Source organism: Lactuca sativa, chromosome 7 (assembly GCF_002870075.4).
Source record: "Lactuca sativa cultivar Salinas chromosome 7, Lsat_Salinas_v11, whole genome shotgun sequence".
NCBI lineage: Eukaryota > Viridiplantae > Streptophyta > Magnoliopsida > Asterales > Asteraceae > Lactuca > Lactuca sativa.
The window spans coordinates 209,625,569-209,642,960 of record NC_056629.2 but is presented as its reverse complement, the minus strand read 5'-3'; the positions used below and the strand labels follow the sequence as shown (position 1 = coordinate 209,642,960).

General features: G+C 39.4%; 2 protein-coding genes across 2 annotated transcripts; both read left to right on the top strand.

Moving 5' to 3' along the window:
- The first annotated feature begins 10,259 nt into the window (after positions 1-10,259).
- LOC111898706 (serine acetyltransferase 1, chloroplastic) lies at positions 10,260-11,738 on the top strand. The gene has a single exon (XM_023894581.1). The coding sequence runs from the start codon at positions 10,340-10,342 to the stop codon at positions 11,576-11,578; it is 1,239 nt and encodes a 412-aa protein (XP_023750349.1). The 5' UTR covers positions 10,260-10,339; the 3' UTR covers positions 11,579-11,738.
- Positions 11,739-11,883: 145 nt separating this feature from the next.
- LOC111898705 (premnaspirodiene oxygenase) lies at positions 11,884-13,854 on the top strand. The gene is made up of 2 exons (XM_023894580.3): positions 11,884-13,033; positions 13,101-13,854. Exons 1-2 carry the CDS (start codon positions 12,149-12,151, stop codon positions 13,722-13,724), a joined length of 1,509 nt encoding a protein of 502 aa, XP_023750348.1. The 5' UTR covers positions 11,884-12,148; the 3' UTR covers positions 13,725-13,854.
- The last annotated feature ends 3,538 nt before the right edge of the window (positions 13,855-17,392 follow it).

Below are 17,392 nucleotides of genomic sequence, written 5' to 3'. Positions count from 1 at the left end.
TGACTTGTAAGATTCACCAAGAGAGCTTTGTGTCCTTTTGTTCATTATTGAATCACAACTGAATTCAGTATCAGACAGATTATGATCAGTGATAGACGATGAGCTATCATCAGTGTCTGGTTTGGACTTGTTCACAATTGCATTGCAGTCAGGAAAATGCTTAAGTTGTTCATGAACAGCATGAAACACTCCATTTGAGATAGGAAAGGCAATAATATTCTCAGTGGTGGAGTTGGTCTTACAAGATGTGCAGGGTAAGAGGTTGGATCAATTCCGGTAATTTCAACATTACACTCAGTAATACCATCAGAGTTAGTAACACAGTATTCATCAATTAAACTCTGATTAATAAAAGAGTTACTGACAAACTTATTTTTGAAATTGTTTTTCATCTCATTCATGGAATAAAACTCAGATTCCTTTTCTTGTGATTTAAAAACTTTTTCAGCTTCTACAAAATTACCCCCAAGAATTTTCTCACATGAATGTGGAATTTGAGCAAAAATAATATAATTGACATTCTTATGAGATTTTGCCCAAGTATGAAGCACAGTTTGTTCTTTGATCAAAAGATTTTTAACATTGTCAATTTCAGCAGACAAAGATGAATTTGACAAACTAGTGATTCTAAGATTTTCCTGAGTGGAATCAATAAGGTTATTTTTCATGGATATTTCAGTTTTAAGAAGATCAAGTTGATTTTATAAATCCCTTATTGTTTGATTCTTTTTAGAATTAATGACACCCAAATACTCAAACATTCTGATTTTTTCATTCATTGAATAAGAAACAAAGTTTTTAACCTGATACATCGAAGGAGAGTCAGTGTTGTGCTTCTTGGATTTTTCAACTGCATCAGACATATCAGCATCAAATGTACTTGTGCCTTTTTTAGGAAAATCCGTGTCTTCTATCTTTGCCATTAGACACTTGACTTCATCATCTGATGACTCCTCATCAGTCTTCCAATTTTCTTCTTCAGCAACAAGAACTTTATGTTCCAAGTTTTCTGCTTTCAGTTTCTCAATCAGCTTGTTGTACTTCTGCTTCCAGTATTCATCCGAGCTTTGTTTTTTTTGTTTACATTCCTTTGCAAAATGATCAGTGCTCCCACGGTTAAAACACTGAGCCTTCCCTTTCTTATTAGCGCCATGCTTTTTGTTAGCATCTGATCCTTTTGAAAACTTTCCTCCCATCTTCTTCTGAAACTTTGAGAAGTTTCGACCTGATTTCTCAAAAGTCTTTACAATCAAAGCTGCACTAGCCACAACTTTTTCATGATCATCAGTGTCAGTTTTAGAGGAATCATTATCTGAATTGCTTTCAGTGTCTGAATCTGACACTAGCCTTTTGTTTGAGAACAAAGCTATAGATGATTCACGCTGAGAATCTTTCATCAGTTCCTTTCTTTGAAGCTTGGATTCTTCATAGTATCGAAGATTTCCATAGAGACTTTGTAAGTCCATAGTGTTGATCTTCTCACTGTTTTTCAGCACATCAGCATGGTTCTCCCAACCTGCACCCAGAGAATCCAAAAACTTCTGCACTAGAACAGTTTTATGCTTCAACTGATCTAATCTCCGTAAATCATTAACAAGAGTATTGAATCTATTAAAGGTTTGAGTCAAGGTTTCACCTTTCTTTGCAAAAAAATGTTCATACCTTCTGTTAAGATCATTTATTTGAGTGGCCTTGACTTCTTCAGTGCCTTCAAACGATACAGTCAAAGTATCCATCATCTCTTTCGCTGAGATGCAGTTCTGAACCAACCCAAAGATATTATATGGAAGAGCGTAGCTAATTGCAGCACGAGCACGAACATCTAAACCATGTTTTCTTTTGTCATCTGCTGTCCAGTTTTCTTTAGGTGTTTTCTTCATAGCACCATGAGGAACATTATTTTTCAGAGGCTGATACATCGGGACATATGGACCATTTTCAACGATGTCCAACATATCTTCATCTACTGACTCTAAAGCATATAGAGCCTTTATTTTCCACATGGCAAAATTTGTTTCATCAAACGGAGGAATTTTAGCGGAAGGATGATTTGATGAGTTCGACGAAGAGGAAGATGAAGCCATTTGTTTGATAAAAGAAACCTGCTCTGATACCAATTGAAAATGCCTTAAGATCAATTAATTTATCAAACAATAACAGTAAATAAGAATAAGAGGAATTCACGAAGAAAAGCTTTCACCAAGAAAGATAATCTCACAAAGAGATTATCATATGCACAAAGCAACGATTAGGGTTTGTGAAAGATGATCTTTCACAAACCTATACAAAAGATTATATACTGCTATTCTAGACAATCCCTACAAATCAGGGATATGCCAGTTAACTAATTAGGCTAACTATGGAAACAAGATAAATACAAGATCTGTTACAATGCACTGACTAAACTATAACTAACTGAGTTGCTGAAACGCTGATGCTGACACTGAGATATGCACTGATGCTGAGGTTTGTTTTAAACATTATCATATTTCAAGGTTTGACCTTACAAATGATTAGTTAGGTATTGAAAGCAGATCGCAGGCGGTGGGCCATAGCAAACTTCGAGGATGAAATTTAGTTTAAGTGGGGGAGAGTTGTAACACCCAAATTCAGAAAGGCCAAGAAAGGAAAGGAAACCCTAAGTTTAAGGGACGACTCGGCGAGTCCAAGGAGGAACTCGGCGAGTCCGAGCGGGATCTGGGTCGAGGAGTAAGTGACCGATTCGGCGAGTCGGCCAAGGCGACTCGACGAGTCTGGTCTGAACGAGGAAAACCCTAATTTTGGGAGTTGTATCCTATATAAAGGGTGTTATGTCCCTCCCTCAGCCTCCATATCATCTAGAGAACCTGTAAACCCTAGATTTCGTGTGAGCTTCCATCATTTGAGAGAAATAGCTTTGGAGGAAGGAAATTTTGGAAAGGAACTTGAAGATCAAGAAGGTTGCTTCAAAGGAGAGGTGTAGATCCGAGATCTACTTCAGTTTGTGTCCATCTTGGAGGTAATAAGCTGCCATTTTCCCTCCTTTGCATCTAGATCTATTTTGTTATGAGATTTGGGGGTTTTATGGTTGATTGAGACCCAATTCGAGTTTGAGGGCTTAGATGTGTTGTTGCCACTTCAGATCTAGTGTTGGGATGGTCTAATATGTCATAAAGCATCAGAAGATGAGTAGTGGTGAAGCCCTTTTTGTCCTTAAACCAAACCCTAGTGTGTTTTGAGACTAAATCTCTTTAGTTATACGTTAAGTTTGCAACTTTACGTGGGGATTGAGCTCTGGAAGTATGGATCTATGGTTTGGAGTCCATGCATGACTCAAAAGTCCTCTGCATGTATGTAGATCTGAATGAACTCGGCGAGTCCTTTGAGTGGACTCAGTGAGTAGCATGAAGATTAGGAGGAACTCGACGAGTGGGATGAACAACTCGTCGAGTCGGATGAAGTTAGGCAGGAACTCGGCGAGTTTGAAGAACAACTCGGCGAGTCTGTTGAAGGTTGTCTTGGACTCATCAAGTCTGTTCTTAGACTCGGCGAGTCAAGTCGCGAAACCCCAAACCCTTCAAGTTGAGACTCGAATCAGTGAGTCGAATGGAGACTCGATGAGTTGGACAGGTCAGGACTCAGAAATCGATAGGCTCGACGAGTCATGGACTGACTCGGCGAGTCGAGTCGCGAATGGAAGGACTCTGAACTTATGAACTCGGCGAGTCAGTAGGTTGAATCGGCGAGTAGGGTTGACTTGGGAGGTTGACTTTGACCAGGACTTTGACCTTGACCAGAGTTGACTTGGTTTTCTTTCGGGGGTCAGTTAGACTAGTGTTGAATTGATATTGATAGCTCGGGGAGCTAGTGGAGCAGGAGTCCAGAGAGTTGCCGGGCAGCAGCCAGCGGGATCATCAGCGTGTTCAGCCAGTGCAGGTGAGTTTCCTTTTTTTGTGTGAATGGGTCTATGGCCACAATGCCGACCCATGTAGTTATGAGTAGAAGACCCGGGGGTTAGCCCTAGGCACAATATGCTAGTATGATATTCAGGACGAGGTCCAATGATAGCGGGAGGGTGCCCAAGGAATGGTTTATGTGATACTTTATACTTGTTGTCTGTGTGATACTTGTATGTGCCTGGTAGGGAGGTGAGTGTGGGCGAGGTCCCGTATCTCACCAATAGCAGGGTGTAGATGGTGTTCCACATCTCATTAGCAGTCGATCAGGGGCGAGGCCCAAATGAGGGAAAGAGTGAGTGTGGTCTGGTCCCGTATCTCAATATCAGTAGGAGCATGGATGGGGTTCCATGACTCATCAGTAGAGTTCGGTTGTTAGGACCGAAAGGTAGTCAGACACCCCAGATACGTCTGACAGTATGTGATGTTATGTTTACATGCTAGCATGATCTGTTATATGAGTTAGAGGTAGTAGGAGGGGAGCAGTCCCCAAGTTCGGTTGTTAGGACCGAAGGGTAGTTCAGACACCCCAGATATGTCTGATAATCTGTTACATTATGATATGTGTTAGTAGTAGTAGTATGGGGTGAAATAGTCCCCGAGGCTCGGTCGTGAGGACCGAAGGGTAGTCAGCACCCCAGAATGGCTTGACATGGGTAGTCAGCACCCCAGAATAGCTTGACACGGGTAGGTCGGCACCCCAGAATGGCCGTACCGGGTAGGTCGGGCACCCCAGAATTGCCCGGCAGTATGTATGTTATGTGATTGTATGGTATGAGGTATGATGGGGGAACTCACTAAGCTTCGTGCTTACGGTTTTTATTTTTGGTTTCAGGTACTCCCGGTAGCGGAGGGAAGAGCTCGGGGTGATCGCATGGCACACACCATAGACCGGACAGCCTGGGAATGTTTTACTCTGATAACAGATATGTAGTTTGGAAACCAATACAATAATTATGTTTGGAATTGATGATTCTACTTTAAGTAATGTTTTATTAAAAGAAATTTTTTAGTCTTGAATTTTGGGACGTTACAATCTTGCAAACATAATCCTTGACCACGTCCATCCACATGCGTTGCCTTATGTTCAGGTTCAGCTGGTCAATAAGATATCGCAAATTCTTGTGATCCGTGTAAACGGTACAACGGACCCCATATAGATAATGTCTCCAAATCTTGAGGGCAAACACCACTGCCCCCAACTCAGGTCATGAGTAGGATATTGTGCCTCATGCGGCTTCAGCTGTCGCGAAGCATAAGCAATAAATCGTCCCTCTGCATAAGGACCGCTCCCAAACCAGTGATGGATGCATCACAAAATACCACGAAATCCTTGACACCCTTTAGAAGGGTCAACACCAGGGCCTCACATAACCTGTGTCGCAACATCTCGAAAGTAACCTGGTGCTCAGGGCCCCATCGGAAATCCACTCCCTCCCTCATCAGATGAACGAGAGGTACTAAGATCTTGGAGAAGTCCTGAATAAATCTCCAATAATATCCCACCAAACCCAAGAAACTTCTGATCTCTGAGGGAGATTTCATAACCTCCCATTGCATCACGGCCTCGATCTTGGCCGGATTGACCAAAACCCATCCTGGTTAACAAGATGTCCTAGGAACTAGACCTCTCGTAACCAAAACTCACACTTCAAGAACTTTACATAACACAAAACCTACTCAGCCAATCCATCCCTACTATCACGCATACATCCCCAATAAGGATAGGGATCAAATCAATCGGATAAGACACCCTGAAGATCTCCGATACACAACCCTGATACACTCTGGATGGAGAAATCTCGTGTTCATTGGCGATAGAAACCCGCAAAAGACACTCCAACTTGCTAAGAGGCATACCAAAATCCCTAGTAAAAGATCGAGACACAAAGGACCAACTCGCGCTCGATTCAAATAACAGAAGAGCAGGCAAAGAGTTCACTAAGAATGTACCTATTACAAACATAAACATAAGCATACCATAAAATAATCGACAAAACAATAAATGGAAACATACCAGTCACAATGTTTGGCGCTGCCCTGGCCTCCTCATTAATGAGCTGAAAAGCACGGCACTGGGCCCTCAGGGACTCCACCCTATCCTAGCGGCCATCAATGATCCTCAAAGTCGTTGGCATTGGAGCGTGTGTCGTTCTTGTCGTGAGCAAAGGGCAGTTGGCCTTAATATGGCCAACCTGCTCACAATGATAACATATCCTGTTGGTCAGTATAGGGACATGATGGCGACAGTCCTTGGCAGAATGCCCATCCTTGCCATATTTGTGGCACCCAAAATTAGATCGAAAATAACCATCATGAACCTTGCTGCACTTGCCACAAGTGAGGCCCATCTGACTCCCAGATCTTGCATCAGCAGCCAACGTTGAACTGCTTTGTCGTAGGGTGTGACTGCACAAGGGCCTGCCTCAACTCCCTCATCTGGAGCTCCATCTCAATCTCACACCTCCTCGCGGCCTCCTGCAACTCAATGAGTGAACCATAGCCCTGAGTAAACACAAATGGTGGATGTCTGTCTTGAGCATGCTCAAGTACCGGGTCATCTGAGCTTGCTCAGAATCAGCAAACTCAGGGCAAAACAACGCTCTCTTAGTGAACATCTCGGTGATCTCAGTCACTGACTCCGTCCCCTGCCTCAGGTCCAGATAATCCTGGGCTAATCTCTCTCTCTCTCTCCACAAAAGGAACATATCTCGAACAGAACATCTCAGAGAACTCCCAAGATACAACATCTCTATGCTCTGGAGTGTATGAACCTGTAACTAGCATCCACCAATCCTTTGCTCCAGACTGAAGAAGGTTCATAGCGCACTTGACCTTCTGGTCAGTTGTGTAGGAACATGTAAAGAAAAATCCATCAACACCAGACCGCCACCTCATGGCTATGACCAGATCCTGCACTCCCTCAAACACCAGGGGCTTTGTATTGTTGAAGTCCCGGTACTGGAAGACTCTCCCCCCTCCAATCCCTATAGCAGCAACAATTGCGGTGGTTGCAGCAGCAACAGCCTCTGAAAGTGCAACGTATCAGTCATCAAATAACTCCATCATGGCGGTTTTGATAGACCCAAACAACTCCGGCATCTACCCCAAACAATAGAAACAACCTCATCATGAATCATCTCCCTGACCTGATTTTCGGTCAACCCTGGCTTATCCTGGCAACTCGCTCCTGATCCTGATCCCCTCGTGAACACCAAACTTAAAAATAAACCAGAGAGATATTAGATAAAACACATATCACATCATAGGAACCAACCCACATCAAGACCCTAGGGGTTGTGACTTCCCTGTTACGCGTACGGGTCATGTGCTTCTAGTAGTACACGCCTATACTACCTTCCGCACCTACCCGTATTTGTCTCATAAGATCATCACAACAACCCCAACAACACTCACTAGAATACGCATACACCTTATTCTCACTTCCTAGAGAAAGGCTAGACATCCCTCGATTGTTCGGCTGACCATACCTAACTCATCCATGAAACTTCCACCAACCCTGCAGCACTCGTGTATGCTAATCATACATAACACTGGATCTTATAGATAGTCGAATACTTGATGCTACCCTAAGCCCACAACCAAACTAGGAACAAGAAATAAGGCCAAATCAAACATTCTTATATACAATTTTGATGCATACACTAAACAACTATAGTAATGATGTCAATTTCACATAAGGAAGAAACCCTAGGCTATCAGGCATCATATAATCAGAAAATTCTATTATGCAATTCCTGAAGACCCCTAACCTATCACTAGCATGTTGTTCTATCATAACATAATATCAAATAATAGTGTGGTAACTTGGGGGTCTATTTACTGGCACCGACTGTTCGTACACATCACATCCTTTCTTGATTAACTTTGAAAATCATTTTTAAAACTTTTGTAGTTCCTTAATTTGAGACTGGATTCACACGGATGTTCCTCCAATTCGCTCAAACCAAGGCTTTAATACCAACTTGTAACATCTAAAAAACCACAATAAATTTAAACTTTTTAAAACAACCAATTTACTGAAAAGAAGTGTTTACATAAACATTGTTTTTAAAACACTATTAAAAAACAGAGTCTCCAAAGATCAAATCAATCATAAAGCCAAGGATGTATGCAGTGACGCCTTCACCTTGCCACAATCTTTTGAAGTACCTGAAATAAAACTAAAACTGTAAGCCAACGCTTAGTGAGTTCCCCAAAAGTACCACCACATAAACATAACAAACACGCATTCAAACATGAGCAACCAGCCTGACTGGACCGCCTTGCAGGGCCTACAGCCCATCTGGACTGCTCCATGAGTAGCCGGTCTGACTGGACCGTCTCGCAGGGCCTATAGCCTATATGAACCGCTCTACGTGCCACCATCCTGACTGGACCGCCTTGTAGGGAAAACAACATATTTGGTCGTCCCTGGGTGTCTTGGCCTACATCACAAAGCATGACCGCCTCAACCGAAACCAACATGTCAACATATGCAACAAACAAACATGAACACAAAGCCAACAAATACATATAACCATACAGATCTAACGGATCATAATAGCATAACATCATACCGTAACCAAGATATCAATCCAATGGGTCGGCCTTGGTGCATTCGACCCGTAAGTACAGTGAGAAAAACCCACCTCACAGTCTGATGAATATCTGATCAATACTTTGCTCCCAAATACCGGCTTAACCCAAATCATAAATGTCAAAACATTTTCATTCTAAATTAATAACATTTCCCCACAAATACCCTTGGTCAAAACTGATCAAAGTCAACAAATCAACTGTGTCAACACAACCGAGTTTACTCAGGCTTCATATATGGGGCGTACTCTGGAGGTATGCGAGACATACAAGCATGTCTAAGGCATCGGGGCCAGATCTGTGTATGCGCAGCGTACCCTACGGTACACCCAACATACGCATCAACCATCCTCTTAGCCTATTAAGCACTTATTTCTTCGACTTAACACGTCCAGTTGCAGATCCAAGGCTAAAATACCATCATTAGTCATAAAGTGTCCAACTTTTATAACTTTGCATGTCCATTAAGTGCTTAAAACACAAAATCTCAACATCTTAATGCATTAAGACCTTCTATAGCATGCATGGAGTAAAACTAACCACCAAGACCACATTTTTATGACTTAAAAATCACCATAAGGCATGAAAGGACGACTTATTTGATCAAGAACATGCCATGATAAAAAATCACCATATTTGGGTCAAAAAGTGCCCTAATGGAAGAAATGGCTAGATCTACAAGATAGAGTGGTCAAATTGTGAACTTTTTACCTCCAAGATGTTGCTAGCAAGTGTGGAATCCCAAATCTAAGTTGCTTCAAGGTTCTTGCACCTACTTCTTCTTCTTCAAGAACACCAAAAAGGCACACAAATGAGCTCAAAACACTCTTTCTCGCTTAGGGTTTGATAGAGGGTCGAAATCTCAGATGGGGGCCGATGAGACAATGATAAGTAAGACTATAATGATGTTCATATATGGGCCAAAACACCAAACATACTAGGGTGTGCCCTAGTACGCTCAGCATACGCAACGTACACCGCGTACTACTCCAATGCCCAAATTACCAAAATTTCACTATTGGCCATTTTGTACTCTTTCTTATACTCAAGGATCAAAATGCAATATTTAACCATACATAGGGTTACAATTGAAATACCTTAACATCTTGATGTTACAATCTAATCTCTTTTTAGAGATATGAGTAAATCTTTGAATGACTTGTAGTTATGCATAATTTTTAAAGATTTAATGAAGAAAAATATAACCCAAAAGTCAAGATCTTTATGGGTTATAGAAGACAATGAAAAAGAAGGGAAACGAGAGAGAGAGAGAGAGAGAGAGAGAGAGAGAGAGAGAGAGAGAGAGAGAGAGAGAGAGAGAGAGAGAGAGAGAGAGAGAGAGAGAGAGAGAGAGAGAGAGAGAGGAGAGAGAGAGAGAGAGAGAGAGAGAGAGAGATGCGGGTTCTTTTTTATTTGATTTTAACATTTATATTTAAATAAAAAAAAGAATATTGTAAATGGAAGAAAACAAATTAAAATGACGGATTAGTCTTTTCAAATTTATCAATAACCAATTTTACAATAAAACTAAAATCACTACAAATAAAAAAAAGGATTTGAATCAAAACCCGAAGAAAATATATATAAATGATTATTTTGCAGTTTTGTCTTTTTAATTTTATTATTATTATTATTTGTGTTAGTTGTATACTGTAGTTGCAAGATAAACCTAAACCTAGTTTTGACCATGGATGATCTTGTGTAATACTGTAATATGGACACTAGTAAGATCCACTCCGGACACATCCACAGCCGCCGCTACCAGTAAGCGTAACGTTCACAAAAGCAGAAGATCCCCTCTTTTTATGTTTACAAACGTGTTTACTTTTTCTGATTTTTTTTTTTTAAAAAAATTTTTCTCCCATGAAAGCTCTGGTCTCTGCCCTATCCACGCCTCAAAAACTGCACATTATAGCGGTACCCCCTCTCCGTCCACAATCTCCTCAGTTTTCCATAATAATCTTCATTCCATGTCTGTCCATTTTCTCGGATCATTACTACTGTCTCATTCTTCCTTAGCAAACCCACTGAAAAATTTCGTCGATTCCTACAAAAAACAAGACAAGAAGAGGTCTGTTGATATTCACAATTCAAGAACACAAGTTCTTGAATGTAATAACAATAATGCCAAATTCTGCAGACCCGATTACTCTGACCAGTTTTCCTGCGTACCCATCTCAAAGATTCAAACACAACCTGTCCCTGTACACAAAGATGGAGAAGACGAAGAAGATGAGGATCTGTGGCTGACAATGAAAGCCGAAGCTCGATCAAACGTTGATCAAGAGCCCATTTTGTCAAACTATTATTTCAGCGCAATCTTGTCTCATGATGTTATCGAGAGCGCTCTAGCTGATCATCTTTCCGTGAAGCTTAGCGATTCAAGTCTCCCTAGTGGAACCCTATACGATCTTTTCATGAGTGTGCTTACAGATGATTCAGAGATTGTTACAGCCGTTAAAGATGATTTGAGGGCTGTAAAGGAAAGGGACCCCGCTTGTATCAGTTATGTGCAATGTTTCTTGAATTTCAAGGGTTTTCTTGGGTGTCAGGCTCACAGAATAGCACACAAGTTATGGTCACAAGATAGAAAGGTCGTAGCACTTGTGATACAAAACAGGGTGTCGGAGGTGTGTGCATTGGATATACACCCCGGAGCTAAGATTGGGCGGGGGATATTGCTTGATCATGCCACCGGAGTAGTAATCGGTGAGACTGCTGTAATTGGGAACAACGTTTCAATTTTGCATAACGTCACGTTGGGTGGAACTGGGAAGATTAGTGGTGATAGGCATCCTAAAATTGGAGATGGGGTTTTGATTGGGGCAGGAACTTGTGTTTTGGGTAATGTTAGAATTGGAGATGGGGCAAAGATAGGGGCAGGATCGGTGGTGTTAAGGGATGTACCTGCTAGAACTACGGCTGTTGGGAATCCTGCAAAACTCATTGGAGGGAAACAAAATCCAGTTAAGCTTGATAAGATTCCCGGTCTTACAATGGATCATACTTCAGATATAAGTGAGTGGTCTGATTATGTTATTTAAAGTTTTTACTTTTAAACAAACAGGAGGTGGGATTATATTCTAGGCTTCAGGGATATCTGTTCTTGACTTTTTTGTTTGTTTGGAGATATTGTATATCTCTGAGAGTTGTTTAAAGGATTTAATCTATGATTAATAAAAATAGACTTTGAGGTTTTGAAAACTTTGTGAATGTGATTTTAGTAATTAGTTCCAATCCATCTCTGATTTGGTTTGTTGTACTACAAGTTTTGTGAACAAGAAGTCTGATCCTTGAAAGGGTCAATGATTTCCTTATGATTTTATACTCTGTTTTGTCCTTAAATCACAGTTTCCTGTCCTATAGTATCTGTATCGACATGTTCAAGAGCATCTTAGGCTGCATTTTTTGTTCTTTCCGAGGCGTGTTTCATGTTTCATTACCTGTCTTTTAGTATTGGTATTGACATGATCAAGAGCATCTTAGCTTGCACATTTTTGTTCTTTATGAAGCGTGCTCATAGTGTTAATCACTGACTTTTCTATTTCCAAATGAACATATATAAGGAATACCGTATTAGCTTGAACTGAAGTGATCTCTAATACAAATCCTGAATGGAGTTTGCTTTCTATTTCCAAACCCTTTTTACATTTTTCTTCATGTTCATGGTAATCAAAGTATTGAGGGGATCAAAAACTCCTCCCAATCTGCCACCTGGACCAAGGAAGCTTCCTATCATAGGAAACATTCTTGATGTTGTGGGACCATTCCCACATCATACTTTAAGAGATTTGGCTCAGAAATATGGCCCGTTGATGCACTTACAACTCGGAGAGAATTCCACCATCATTGCCTCTTCAGCAGAAACTGCAAAAGAGGTTATGAAAACCAATGATATAAACTTTGCTAATCGCCCTTTTCTTCTTGCTGCACATATCATATCCTACAAATCCACAAACATCATGTTTTCACCATATGGAGACTATTGGAGACAGCTGCGCAGGATTTGCAATTCAGAGCTTTTAAGTGCAAAGCATGTTCAATCACTAGGACCAATAAGGGAAGAAGAGGTCTCTCATCTCATCACCACTATCTCCAAACACTCAGGATCCCCAATCAATCTCAGTGAGCATATCTATGCACTCACGTATGGGATCCTTACAAGATCAGTCTTTGGAAAGAAGTTAAAACAACAAGAAGCATTGATATCACTTATCAATGAAGCTTTAGGCATATCTGGAGGATTTAGTCTAACCGACCTCTATCCTTCTTCTAAACTTGTCGCCTTTCTTAGTGGGCTCAGACCAAAACTTGAGAAGATTCATGAGAGATTTGATGTGATGCTTGATGACATCATTGAAGAGCACAAAGCACAACAAGTAGGAAAAGGAAAAGTAGACGTGAATCATCATCTGCTATTTGATGTCCTTCTCAAACTCCAGGAGCATGGCAACCTTGAACTTCCCTTGACCATGGACAATATCAAAGCAATCATCTTGGTGAGTATATATATATTAGATTCCCAAAGTAATTATGATATGATTCTTACAAATTTTCATCTCTCAGGATATAATATCTGCTGGTAGTGACACATCTTCAACAGTGATAGAATGGGCGATGTCAGAGCTGCTGAAGAACCCTGAAATAATGGACAAGGCACAAAATGAGGTTAGAAAAGCTTTCAGCACAAAAACAACAGTCGATGAAAGTGGCATCCAATCATTGGAGTTTCTCAAGTTAATAATCAAAGAAACTCTGAGATTACACCCTCCAGCACCTTTGATGCTGCCCATGGAAAACAGGGAGAAATGTGAGATCAATGGGTATGAGATTCCAGTGAGGACGAAAGTGATTGTGAATGTGTGGGCGATTGGTAGAGATCCAAAGTATTGGAAAGATCCTGAAAGGTTTCATCCAGAAAGATTTCTAAACAGTTCAATAGATTACAGAGGTCTTGACTTTGAATACATTCCATTTGGTTCTGGAAGGAGAATATGTCCAGGTATCTCTTTTGGATTGGCTAACCTCGAGCTTCCACTCGCCTCTCTACTCTACCACTTTGACTGGAAATTAGCAGACAGCAGCAGGATGAATCAAGATCTTGACATGACTGAAGCTTTTGGTGTAACTGTTAAAAGGAAAACTTTCCTCAATCTTATTCCAACTCTTCGTTATCCTCCTGTTTACTAAAGTCATGTTTCTCTTCTCTTGGTTTTCCAAGATCTTTAGGTGTCTTCAAATTTCAAAATATGCTTCTACAAAAATGTCTTATAAACAAACTTTGTTAACTCTTTATCTTCTATTGTGTTTGTACAATCAATTACTTTCAAACACAGGAGTGGATTGATGGATATATTGTGGTAGTGCATGCGTTTCTAGGAACAATCGTATGGTCATTTATTTCTATTTACTTGCATACACAAGTTTCATATTCTGTCATCTAAGTACCCATTTGTCCTAAGGTTTTGGTGGGTGTTTTTATTTGCAGTTTCTTCCTACTGTCTCGTCATAGACTTTGCTTTCTTTCTCTTTAATAGAAAAAGGCAATAAAAAATTATTAGACCTTGAGGATGTTCCCGAGCTTGCTGTTTTGAGGAACAATATAGTCTTCAAGTAATGGAAAAGATCAAATTACTACATTTGATCTCACAAAATCTTTAAGGTACCAAGTATGGACATAAGTACAAGTTTGGGTAGTTTTAGCACTTTTATGCAAGTTTCAATATTGGTCCCTGAAAATTCTTTTTTGCTACGCCTTTTACCCCAAACATAACATGAAAATACTATATTTACCCTTTAACTTTATAAAAATCAACATTTAGATTTATTCCCTTTCATTTAATGTTAAATACTCTTTATTAATTTAAATAAATCCATTCTATTTAAGTATAAGTTAATTATTATAACTCTTTAGTTTTAAAATAACTTGTTTAAATTAATTATTTTTAATATAATTAATTTACAAAAAATTAAAAACAAAAAAGAAAAAATGGCAAGCGTGATAATCTACGTCTTCTAAATGACAAATGTGACAAGCTGTGTGGCAAATATGATGTGGTGCTGATGTGGACTATGACAAGTGTGACATCACACCCACCAGCCTAATAAAATGAAAGCAACATTTGAAACATTGAGGCACACGAGGATTATAAAAGGTACAGTGCGCTTTTGGACGATGAAGTTTTTTTTATCTAAAATGGTGAAACTGTGGGACGAAGAAGCCAAGACATCAAAAAGATACATGTATACTATATATGTGCATGATTAGTATATTAATTGACTAGTTTATAACCCGTGAAAACTCAAAATTATTCAATTGTTTCAAATAAATTATTAATTAAGATATATTTTTTTAGTTATATAAAATTGTAATCGTTGATTTAAATATATACATGAAATTATATCACCTCATAATATATATATATATATATATATATATATATATATATATATATATATATATATATATATATATATATATATATATATATATATATAGGGCTAGGTTATTTTGTTTCTTACATTTATTGTGTGCTAGGATGTACCAATACGATTTTAGTAAATAAAATAATTATTTAATTAAATAAATATAGATATTAAATTATTTCCATAATTATATTTGTATTAAGTGATATCCATAATTATAATTCTCTTTTTATGGAAACTAATTAAATCCGTCATTAATGTTAGCAATAACATTCTTTCAGAATGAATTCACATCTAGGTTTTTATATATGAGTTCGTATTTTGTTTCAGAACCCACTCACTTAAAATATAATAAAATTGTATTGAATATGAAGAACGAGAGTATATTCCAGTAGAATACACTCTCATTTTGCTTGAATATACTCTCATTCTTCTATATATGAATTTATTCTGAAAGAATATTATTGCTGACATTAATGACGAATTTAATTGGTTTCCATAAAAATGAGTTGTAAGTATGGATAACATTTAATATACATATAATTAATACTAAATTCTTATCGGTGCATTCTAGCACATAATAGATGTGAGAAACATTTGAACCTACCTTTATATATATATATATATATATATATATATATATATATATATATATATATATATATATATATAACATCTCAAAAATTAACAACCAAAAAATTTCATTTTTGATTTAAACATTCATAAAACAATTTAAAGAAAACAATATCAAGTTATCTCATTCCATAAAAATCATAGATCATGTATCTCAAAAACATATCATAGTACTAATCCCAAGAATCAATATGCGGAAAATAGTGTGTGTAATGCGCTGCTACCGTGCCGACTCCTTTCCCTTCGAAGAAGAGGGACCTGAAACAAAAAACGAAAACCGTAAGCACACAGCTTTGTGAGTTCCCCCATCATACCACATACCATACATAACACATATTGTCTAACATATATGGGTACTAGCTACCCCTTTAGTCTCTTTCAACCGGTAACATGCCTAGCATATCAAGGTGTTGGCCTACCCCTTCGGTCCTGTCGACCGGCACATCGCCTAGCATATCAGGGTGCTGGCATACCCCTTCGATCCTGTCGACCGGTACCTCGCCTAGCATATCAGGGTGCTGGCCTACTCCTTCGGTCCTTTCGACCAGTACTGGGGACTATTTCACCCCCTACTTCTACCACATAACATCCTAATTCATAAACATATAAGTCATATACTGCCTAGCGGCCCTATCGACTGGTACTGGGGTCTATCCTACACCTCCTACCATTATCACATATATCATAGCATACTAGCACATAAAGCATAACATACCAGATAATTATGACAAAGACAATCATCTAACAACCAACTTCCACTAGTGGGCCGATATTGTGGCCTTAGACCCACTTCTATTGGAAGGTAACTCACCTCGAATGTCGTGTAATTGTTGTACTATCCTCGGCTTTGGGATCAACTCCTCTCACCTCCTACACATAATAATCTCCTTTAATTACCCTTTCATACTCATAACCCCTTTAAGGGTCAACTCTGGTCAATGGTCAAAGTCAAAGTCAACATATTGGCCAAAGTCAACATCTTGGTTGACTCAACTTGCTGAGTTGGTCCATCAACTCATCGAGTTCCATAATCCATAGAACCCTGAAATCTCGATCCTACTCATTGAGTCCTTGCACGAAATCATCGAGTTCCGTGATTCATAAAACTCTGGAAATCCCAATCCTACTCATCGAGTTCTTCCTTATAACATAATCGAGACCTTTTAATCACAACTCGCCAAGTTCCTGCTTGAACTCGTCGAGTTCACCTTCATACAGAGTCGGGACATTTTGCTCATAACTCGTCGAGTTCCTCCATGAACTCGTCGAGTTCTTCAATCTTCAAATCCAAAACATGTCCAACTCGCTGAGTCATCTCCTAGACTCAACGAGTTTACTCAGTAACAGAAAAGGTTGGGGGACCACAACCTAACTCGCCGAGTTGTATGAACAAATCGTCGAGTCCCCCATGGTCAAAATCCATACAGTCGTCTCTAGTCGAGATTAACGCATCCAAGACATAGATCTGGTTCCCTAGGGTCGATATATCACGTAAAGTTTCTAACTTTACGTCTATGCATGGGTTATTTAGCTCAAAAAGCCCTAAAAAGTGGTTCACATGATGCATGGGACTCCCATGGCCATAAAGTTGGCACCTTTATGCCATGGAGTCCCTCCAAGGTTCCAGATCTGAAGTCATGACTCCAAAACATGCTTGCATCCATGAATGGTTCCAATATATGCTCCTTAAAGCCCTAAACTACCCCATGAAGAGATCTAGTAAATGAATAGTCAAGGTATAGACTTTATACCTCAATAAGGCTGCTTTGACCACGAAATCTCTAAATCCAAGGCTCCTT